Source organism: Triticum dicoccoides, chromosome 4B (assembly GCF_002162155.2).
Source record: "Triticum dicoccoides isolate Atlit2015 ecotype Zavitan chromosome 4B, WEW_v2.0, whole genome shotgun sequence".
NCBI classification, from domain to species: Eukaryota; Viridiplantae; Streptophyta; class Magnoliopsida; order Poales; family Poaceae; genus Triticum; species Triticum dicoccoides.
The window spans coordinates 41,685,509-41,696,107 of record NC_041387.1 but is presented as its reverse complement, the minus strand read 5'-3'; the positions used below and the strand labels follow the sequence as shown (position 1 = coordinate 41,696,107).

General features: G+C 53.0%; 1 protein-coding gene across 1 annotated transcript; it reads left to right on the top strand.

Annotated features, from left to right (window-relative positions):
- The first annotated feature begins 7,395 nt into the window (after positions 1 to 7,395).
- Positions 7,396 to 9,516, top strand: LOC119294877 (SCARECROW-LIKE protein 7-like). The gene has a single exon (XM_037573154.1). It carries the CDS (start codon positions 7,488 to 7,490, stop codon positions 9,129 to 9,131), a length of 1,644 nt encoding a protein of 547 aa, XP_037429051.1. The 5' UTR covers positions 7,396 to 7,487; the 3' UTR covers positions 9,132 to 9,516.
- Positions 9,517 to 10,599: the final 1,083 nt, after the last annotated feature.

Below are 10,599 nucleotides of genomic sequence, written 5' to 3'. Positions count from 1 at the left end.
CATGGGGCGCCGGCCGGAGCAGGATGCGGTGGTGGTTCGTGGCCACGGCGAGGCCACGGAGGGGCGCAAGGCGCCGGCCGGCGACAGGGGGCATGGCCAGGGCCGCAAGTACGCGGCCAGAGAGCAGCTCGGGATGGCCGGAGCGGCAGCGGGAGGCGGCTAAGCTGCACCGGACGCGGCCGGAGGTGGGAACCGAACCGGGCGATGGCGACGGGCAGGCTGGTGCGGGGCCGCGGTTGACGACGTTGGCCGGCGAGCAGGGGCAGGGGGAGGTGAAGGCGCGCGCGGGCTACAGCAGGCGCAACTTCGGGTAGGGCGAGCGCGAGCTCAGTCGCGGGGGTTCGGCGGAGCGCGTGCGTTCGGTGACGAGGGAAAGAGAAGAGGCTGGGGGCCTCACCGAGCAACGTAGGGCACAGGGCAGTGGGGGGTCGAGGAGGAGGACGGGGACGGTGTTCCGGCGACGACGGAGTAGCTCCGGCGAATGGCGCTCGGCGACGATGGTTCGTGGCGGCGTCGAGGTCGGTGGAGCGCGTCGGGGAGGAGGCGGGGCGGTTCCGCGCGGCGTCGAGGCGGTGGAGCGCGTCGGGGAGGAGGCGGGGCGGTTCCGCGCGGCGTCGAGGCGGTGGAGCGCGTCGGGGAGGAGGCGGGGTCGGGTTGCCGTGGGGAGGTTCATTCCCCCGATCCCGATCTGGATCGGGGAAGGGGAGAGAGATGTGGGGATCGTGGGGAGTGGGATGGGGTTAGGGTTTGACCAGGGGGGTCGGGGTGGCCTAGTAGGGCGCCGGGGTGGGCCGGCCTGGCTGGGACATGGCCTAGTTGGGCCGGGGGCTGCTGGTTCTTTCTTTTTGTTATTTTTGTTTGCTTTCTTTTTATTTTTTTCATAATTTTCTTTTCTGTTTCTTTTAATAATTAATTTATTTTAGTTTTTGTAAAATTTAATTTCAACACCTAAATTAGTATTTAGGAATACAACACTGCCACATTAATTTGGACAGCTAAATAAAATAGTTTAATATTTTATAATTTGAAAAAGGTATTAAATTAAATGTTTTGTTGCTGCTTTAATTACCTTAGTGCATCTAAACACTTTACAAAAATGTGGTTTCTGTATCAATATTATTTATGATTTATTTTCTACAACTTGAACATTTTAGTTTTAAAGTTTGAAAACTTTTGTTGTTTGCCTATATTTTAAATTTGAATTTGAATCGTTTTGAACTAACGCGAGTTTATCAACAGTAACCGAGGTGACGTGGCATCATTAGTAAAGATTTACTGTAGCTTAATTATCCGGGCGTCACAACATTGCGTCCAATCTGGTCATGAAGGCAATTCTGAACACACCGTTGGTAAGTCGCATGGGCACCCTTGAGCCTAAAGGGCATAGACACATAGCCGAAGGCTCCAAAGGGAGTGATGAAAGTTGTCTTGTCATGGTCCTTAACTGTCATCTTGATCCGATGATAACCAGAATAAGCATCCAAAAAGCTCAAACACTCACAACCCGCCGTAGCATCAATAATCTAATCAATACGAGAGAGAGCAAAAAGGTCAGCCTGATAGGCCTTATTAAGGTTTGTATAATCCACGGACATACGCCAAGTGCCATTTTTCTTAAGCACCAGCACCGGGTTAGCTAACCACTCAGGATGAAAAACTTCAACAATGAATCCAGCAGCCAAGAGCCGAGCCACTTCTTCACCAATTGCCTTGCGCCTCTCTGCATTAAAACGACGAAGGAATTGCTTGACTGGTTTAAACTTCGGATCCATATTAAGAGTGTGCTCAGTGAGTTCCCTCGGTACACATGGCATGTCAAAAGGTTTCCATGCAAAGATGTCTCGGTTCTCACAGATGAACTCGATGAGCGCGCTTTCCTATTTCGGATCCATATTAGCATTGATGTTGAACTACTTGGACGAGTCGCGAGGAACATAATTGACCAGCTTAGTGTCACCTGCCGACTTAAACTTCAACAGGGGGTCATTCTTTCTAGTTGGCTTCTTCAAAGGTGTCATATCCGCCGGGTCAACATTATCTTTATAAAAAATTAACTCCTCGGTGGCATAGGCCGACTCAGCATACGCAGCATCACCCTCTTCACAATCCAGAGCAATCTTCCTATCACCATGCCCTGTTATGGTGCCCTTATGACCCAACATTTTAAGCTGTAAATAAACATAACAAGGTCGTGCCATAAATTTGGCATAAGCCGGCCGGCCGAACAAAGCGTGATACGGGCTCTTGATCTTGACCACCTCAAAGGTCAGTTTCTCAGCTCTGGAATCACGATCATTTCCAAAAGCCACCTCCAGGGTTATCTTGCCCACTAGATACTCCGACTTACCAGGCACCACCCCATGGAAAACAGTGGAAGACGTCTTAAGATCTTTGTCAGACAAATTCATACAATGAAAAGTATCATAGTAGAGTATATTGATACTACTACCCCCGTCCATGAGCACCTTTGTAAGCTTATATCCTCCAACCTGAGGGGAAACCACCAATGCCAACTGACCTGGATTGTCAACCCGGGGCGGGTGATCCTCACGGCTCCATACAATAGGCTGCTCACACCATCTCAAATAACAAGGTAATGTCGGCTCAACTGAGTTCACCGCCCGCTTATGGATTTTCTAATCTCGTTTGCACAAACTTGTGGTGAACACATGATATTGACCACTATTCAACTGCTTTGGGTTGCTTTGATAGCCAGACTGCTGCTGCTGATCCCCTTGGCCAGATTGTTGATTAAAACCGCCTTGATTGCCTTGGCCTTGAAACCCAGAGCTTGAACCGCCACCTCGAAACCCAGGTCCATGAGAGTTGGATCCTGAACGGCCATGCGGGACATGATTATTTTGGAAAAAATTAGAGTTTCTATACTCCCTCATGATGAAACCATCCTTCCATAGATGATTGGCCGCCCTATCCTGGGTTCCGTGCTTTGGGCAAGGCTGATTCATCATAGCCTCAAGGTTGAACTTCGGCCCTCCAAACTGGGGCGCTGGCGTTTTTCCCTTACGACGCTAGTTATTACTCTGCGTATTGGTGTTAGCCACAAAGTCTAAACCGCCGTCAGCCTTGCGCTTACCATTACCATCTTGACTCACCGTGTTATGTTGTCCCTTTGAATTGCCATTCTTCTTCCCTTTTCCAATTTTCTCCTCATCAGACTCAGGGTATTTAGTGCTATCAGAGTCGGCGTATTTGACGAGAGCCGCCATGAGCTCCCCCATATCATTACAATTGCGCTTAAGCCGCCCCAATTTTTGCTTAAGGGGAAGGAAGCAGCAATTCTTCTCCAACATCAGGACTGCTGAACCAGCGTTGATACTGTCCGATGAGTGTATAACAGCTGGGATCTGACATACCCAATTGATTGTTGACTCGCCCTCTCCTTGGACGCAAGAATCCAAATCAAGAATTGACATAGGCTGCTTGCACGTGTCTTTAAATTTTTGGATAAAACGTGCTTTCAACTCCGCCCATGACCTGATGGAGTTAGCGGGCAGCCCCTTGAACCAAGTATGAGCCGGCCCATCCAACATCATGGTGAAATACTTACCACACACAGCATCACTGACATCCAACATCTCCATAGCCATCTCATAGCTTTTAATCCAAGCCTCTAGGGGTTGATCCGCTGTGTAGTTAGGAACCTTACGGGGCCCTTGAAATCCTTAGGCAAGCGCTCATTGGGTAGAGCCGACATCAAACATGGCATGCCCAAGGTTTTAGACGTCACCCCTATCTCCACGGATGCCGATGGACAAACAGGAGGTTGCTGTTGAGCCGCCAACTGAGCCGCCAGCTCAGCCTCACATCGCGCCCTGCCCTGGTCCACCAAAGCCTGAGCATGATTACTAGCACGCGGTGGGTCAAGCCTATGAGGCTGATTTCGGTGCCGCTCACTGCCTGATACAACCAGCTCATCACTGTGTCTGCTATAACTCTGGCTTGGACGTGGGGTTGAATGAATCCGATCACGACTGTATGGATAAGCCACCTATTGAGTAACATCCGTCTGAAGAAGTTCTCTAGATCACCGTATTTCCATCGCCGCTGGCGACTCATCCTGAAATGGGAGAGCCACAATCAAGAAGCCGCCGCTATCATGTTATCCAAAGGATTAGAATAATGACCCGGGGGTGTCGAAACATGCTAAGGAGGGGTCAAATTCAAACACGGGGAGTCTGTAGCACGTGGCTGAACCGGTGCTCCAGCCGCCGGCGCCTCAATGGCCCAATCCACCATAGGCGCATTACTGGTTCCTGCCACAAGCGTGTTGAAAAGGTTTCTCACATCGTAAACCGGGGGTAAACGGCTCACATGCCTTCTGTTAAAGACATCGTTTGATGTGTCCCAGTCCAAGCTCAAGCGAACATTTTCTGCTGGAAGCCGTTCTACCTCCCTCTCCAAGGCGTCTCGCTCCGTCGCCATCCGGGTGTTCTTAGCGTTAGATCCTCCTTTGCTTGAGCTATCTCATCACGTAAGTTTACAACGTCCATGTTATGTTGCGTTTGGTTCGCCGGGGTCACCTCCGCCGTCAACAACGTTGCCAGAGCATCCAACAGTTCAGATAAAACTTGAGCCGGCGGGCGCACAGGTCCTCCTGCCCCAGCTGCCGTTGCCATCGCTGAAAAGGAGATCATTGGTGTCGTAGTTGAAGAATTCTGCCCTGACTGTGTACCGGCCATGAAGATTGTAACCCGGTTTGGCGGCTCATAGGGGTCTGGAATACTGTCACCATCGGAACTGCCCCCAAGCCTGCCATCCTGAACTCGATACATGGAGTTGGTCTCACCGGATGAGGACTCATCGCCTGAATAGACGGCCATCTCACCACCGGACTCAGATCCTCCTTCCAGATTTATTCCTTGAGTAAAGCCAACAAAGACATGCTTCGGGGCGGCTTGAACCTTGACGGGTCGTGCACGCTGAGCCATCTTGACGATGTCGGCGCAGGTGTCCGGCTCTGCTTCCGACTCACCAATCTTGCTGATGAAGACATGAATTCCACCGAAGGGGACCCGGTACCCGTACTCGATTGAGCCGGCCTCGGGGCCCCAGCCCGCGTCATCGATGTAGAGCTTGCCATGATGACTCTTAGTCATCCGCCCATAGCGTATCCCTTGAGCCCTGCGAAGCTGCCCTTCAAGAACTCGAAACCACCGCGCGCTGGCCCCACGGGGGCGCCAACTGTCGTGGAATTATCACGGTAGATGCCCTAGCATAAGGACTTAGGTGTGGAGCCATCACAACGTAGTTAGCTTGAAGGGGTCAAAATGGGACAAAGGACACAGAGAGTTTTACCCAGGTTCGGCCCCTCACAACGAGGTAAAGGCCTACTCCTGCTTTAGGTTGTATTGCTTGGATTTCGATTACCAGGGAGTGAATACGCTTGACCTAGGTCTCGACTTGTTGTTTCTTACCCTAACCCGCCGCCGGGTCACCCCTTTATATACACAGGCTGATACCCGGCGGCTTACAGAGTCCCGACCGTCTCATACACAATGTGTCCGGCTCGGTGACAGAACTAAACTTTCCTTAACATATAAGTTGAACATATGGTTGTTTATGCCTGTGGGCCTCAAGTCTTCGTCGGGTCTTGGTCCTTCAGTAAACTTGCTTCATGAACCGCCATCTTCAACATCTTCTTGAGCCTTCTCATTAGGAACCGCCAGTGGTATGACCCGACCCCTCCTTGCCGGGTCATACCCAATAGTTATATCCCCAACAGTAGGTATGATGGCTGTTTTGAGGAAGATATAATAAGGCTTACGTGTGATAGAGCGTATCATATCACGGGGTTTGGATGCATCTGTAAAGTTTGCACCGACTCTCGACGTGAGAAAGTGCAATGCACTGTACCGTAGAGGCTAGCAAATTGCGGAAAGGTAAGAGTGCGTATAATCCATGGACTCACATTAGTCATAAAGAACTCATATACTTATTGCAAAGGTTTATTAGCCCCCAAAGCAAAGTACTACTACGCATGCCCCTAGGAGGATAGATTGGTAGGAAAAGACCATCGCTCGTCTTTGACAGCCACTCATAAGGAAGACAATCAATAATAAATCATGCTCCAACTTTCATAGCATAACGAGAGACTATACGTGCATACTTCAGGAATCACAAACCTTAACACCAATATTCTTACTAACCACAACCATTTACTAGTACCTCTCGCATATTCCATCTCTATATCGCAAAACTATTGCAAGGAATCATTACATACCATATTCAGTGATCCATAAGTTTTATATAGGATTTCATGACTAACCATGCAATTGACCAAGTCCTATTAACTCTCTAAATAGATATAAGTGAAGCAATAGAGTTTAATTCTTTCTACGTTCGCGCGTCGGGACCGGCAGGATTGGCACCCGGTCCGCAAACAGATGCCAGTTATTGGGCAGGTGAACTTCGCTCCAGGGGAGCGGCGTCCTCATCTCCCAATGAACGAGGGCAAACATCCGCGTGGATGTAGTGCCGGTCGCGCTCGCCGGCGACCGTCGGGGCGATTGTGAATGGTGGAGGCGCGGGGGCCCTCCGTGGGGGTGATGCTGGCTCTGCTTTGACGCTGCGGCAGCGGCAGCCCGAGGACGAACCAGCCTCGCGGTCGTGCGCCCCCTTGCAGCCAGTGCTCCACCACACCATGGCTGTCGGCGGCTGGCGAGCTCGAGGAAGGGGAAGGGAGAGCTAGGGTTTGGGTGTTGGGTTTCGAGGAGGCAGCAGCGACTGGAGTGGGAGCGTGGACTGTGACTGGTCCACAACTTCCCATTTAAGAAGGACGCCTACCGCCCAAGCGCGGATGACAGGTGAGGCCGACCGCGCGCGCGCATTTATGTTGGGTGGTGGGAGGTAGATGTTCGCGTGCTACGCGGTCCCGATGCGGACGAGCGACACATTTGTTTGCTGTCCGCCTGGACCCAAACCAGACGCATGTTTGCGCTTAAAATAGGTTGGGCCGGACACAAACATACAAGATTGGTTCAGGCCGTCGCGCGCTGGGCCGTGAGGTCTGTCCATTTGGCCCCAAATGAAGGGGCCAGACGGGATGGGGTCGCAAGCTGGAGTTGGCATAAGGAAACCGTAGGCGATGCTGTGACACCGGTTGCTCACAACGGCGACCCTCTCTGCACAGAAGATCCTCCCACCTGAACACCGCAGTTCAAGCCCCCCACGCTTTCTCCCTCCCATCTTACCGTTTGGGGTCACCGACCTCCAAGTGCCAACAAGACCAGTACAGTCCAGTACAGCCCGAGGGCACCCACGTCATTGCGTCCCCCACAGTGTGAGCGTGCCCTCTGCCACTGCCATCACAGTGGCCACGCCCTACTGTTTTAAATCCCCCTGCCGCTCACCTCCGCCGCCCCCTTCCCTCCCCTCCCCTCTCCTCAAACCCGCCCCGATTCATCGGCGAGCGCCCCCGCCGTCCCCGCGACTCTCCCACCCCGCAGATCGGCAGGGCGGAGGAGGGCATGGCGTACATGTGCGCCGACAGCGGCAACCTCATGGCCATCGCGCAGCAGGTGATCCAGCAGCAGCAGCAGCACAACCAGCAGCAGCAGAGGCACCACCACCACCACCTCGTCCCGTCGCCGATGCCGATGCCGGCCGCCCCCGTGCCCCCGCACGCGCAGATCCCGGGCTCGCTGCCGTTCGGCGCCGCGGGGTCTGCGGCCTGGCCCCAGGCCGAGAACTTCTTCTCCGACGTCTTCGGGGCGTCCGCCGCCGACGCCGTGTTCTCCGACCTCGCCGCCGGCACGGACTTCGACTCCGACGTGTGGATGGAGAGCCTCATAGGGGACGCCCCCGTGTTCCAGGACTCGGACCTCGACCGCCTCATCTTCACCACGCCGCCCCCGCCCGTCGCGCCCCCGGCTGAAGCCGAGGACGCTGCCCCGCAGGTCGAGAATGCGCCGGCCTCGCTCCCCACGGTTGCTGCCGCGGCGCAGGCGGCGTGTTCTTCCCCGGGCTCAGCCGACGCGTCCTGCTCCGCCCCCATCCTCCAGTCTCTCCTCGCCTGCTCCCGCGCCGCGGCGGCCAACCCAGCCCTCGCCACCGCGGAACTCGCCAAGGTCCGTGCCGCTGCCACCGAGTCCGGGGACCCCGCGGAGCGCGTGGCCTTCTACTTCTCCGACGCGCTCGCTCGGCGCCTCGCCTGCGGCGGCGCGGCGTCCCTCGAGACGGCGTCCGACGCGCGGCTCGCCTCCGACGAGGTCACGCTCTGCTACAAGACACTCAACGACGCCTGCCCCTACTCCAAGTTCGCGCACCTCACCGCCAACCAGGCCATCCTGGAGGCCACGGGCGCGGCGACCAAGATCCACATCGTTGACTTCGGCATCGTGCAGGGCATCCAGTGGGCGGCGCTCCTCCAGGCGCTGGCCACGCGGCCCGAGGGGAAGCCATCTCGGATTCGTATCTCCGGCGTCCCCTCGCCATACCTAGGGCCGCAGCCCGCGGCGTCCCTGGCCGCGACCAGCGCGCGTCTCCGTGACTTCGCGCAGCTTCTCGGGGTGGACTTCGAGTTCGTCCCGTTGCTCCGGCCGGTGCACGAGCTCGACCAGTCCGACTTCTCGGTCGACCCCGACGAGGTCGTGGCCGTCAACTTCATGCTCCAGCTCTACCACCTGCTGGGCGACTCCGACGAGCCGGTGCGGCGAGTCCTCCGCCTCGCCAAATCGCTCGGCCCGGCGGTGGTAACCCTCGGGGAGTACGAGGTGAGCCTGAACCGAGCCGGATTCGTCGACCGGTTCGCCAGCGCGCTGAGCTACTACCGGGCGGTGTTCGAGTCGCTGGACGTGGCAATGGCGCGGGACTCCGAGGACAGGGCGACGCTGGAGCGGTGCATGTTCGGCGAGCGCATCCGCAGGGCCGTCGGGCCGCCGGAGGGCGCCGACAGGACCGACAGGATGGCCGGCAGCGCCGAGTGGCAGGCGCTCATGGAGTGGTGCGGCTTCGAGCCCGTCCGGCTCAGCAACTACGCCGAGAGCCAGGCCGAGCTCTTGCTCTGGGACTACGACTCCAAGTACAAGTATTCGCTCGTGGAGCTGCCGCCGGCGTTCCTCTCGCTCGCGTGGGAGAAGCGGCCTCTGCTCACCGTCTCTGCTTGGCGGTGACCCCTTCCTTCCTTCTCCTTGCAGTATTTGCTCCTCCTCGTGTTCGATCGATCCACGGAGGAAATTAATTAATGGTTAGCAGCAGATCGTTCTCCTTGAAGCTTCCTTTGTAATTTGTATTGCTAGTTTCATCCCTCCCTTGAAAAAAAGCTCTGTTTATTTAGGATTTCCGATTATATATGGTAGTAGTAATGGCTAGGATTGGGAAATTTAGTTGGAACCAGCTTGTCAGATGCCTGTTTTGCAGCATGTTATTATAGCTGGGGTTAAGTAGTAGACCAAATGTAGCGCTAATTGTATAGGATGAATTTAGAGCATGCCATGCCTTTAGGGGGAGATTTATCATCGCTCATACTATGATTTTTGGATTATGGTAATGATGTTATTATGGATGCCGCACATGAAATTGAAAGGTGCATTAGCTTCTCTAACATTAATTGTCTTGGTGGTAATTTTGCTGTCAAGGTGTGGAGGATACTTCCATCTACATTTCCAAGTTAATAAGTCTCCTTTGCAGCTTCTGAACTCCCCTTTCCATGTTCTATTATGAAGCTCTTTACGTAGTTCTCAATTTGAAGTTGTCGTTTTATCTTTTATCTGAGTAGGTAGCCAGGCCGAATTTGTTCTTACATGAGCTAATTTTGGGTTTTGTCGACAAACCCCGGTGATCTCCATTGTAGTCGTGCATTACCATTGTAGCCAAATCAATTAGGTGAACTTTGTAATTTTCATTAGTTGTTACAAAGTATTGACTTAGCTGTGACTTGTCAAGCTGTATATACTGTATTTAGCACCGCAATTTGAGGTTTGCGAATGTGCAATTCGGTACTTGCACATTTCCTTAGCAGCAAATCAATCAAAGCAAATGTAGTATTGTCAGTTATGTCTTGAAAATTGTTCTCTCGTCGTATACTGTATATATACCAAGTTAAAGTCTCCTTTGCAGCTTCTGAACTCTTTTTTCCATGTTCTGTTGTGAAGCTCTATAAGTAGTTCTCAGTTTGAAGTTGTCGTTTTATCTGAGTAGGTAGCCAGGCTGAATTTGTCCTTGCGTGAGCTAATTCGGGGTTTTGTCGTCAAACCCTGCTGATCTCCGTCGTAGTCGTGCATTTCCATTGTAGCCAATCAATCAAGGTGACCTCTGTTCTATTTTTCATTAGTTGTTTTGTTACAAAGTATTGACTTGACTATAACTTGCGCGTACTGTATACTGTATTTAGCACTGCAATTTGAGGTTTGCAAATGTGCAATTCAGTAGCTGCACATTTCCTTTGTAGCGAATCAATCAAAGCAAACATAGCATTGTCAGTCATGTCTCAAAAAGTATTATGTTATTACTGTATACTGTATAGACTACTCTGTTCACGGCTAGCTGTATATTACTAGCAACCAAATGTTTCCATTCAACTGTTTGCTTTGATAAATTATGTCTTCGAAATATTTTCCCCCTGGACTTGTATCTGAATAA

Excerpts from the sequence above, each read along its gene's own strand:
- LOC119294877 (XM_037573154.1), top strand. The coding sequence starts at position 7,488 with ATGGCGTACATGTGCGCCGACAGCGGCAACCTCATGGCCATCGCGCAG.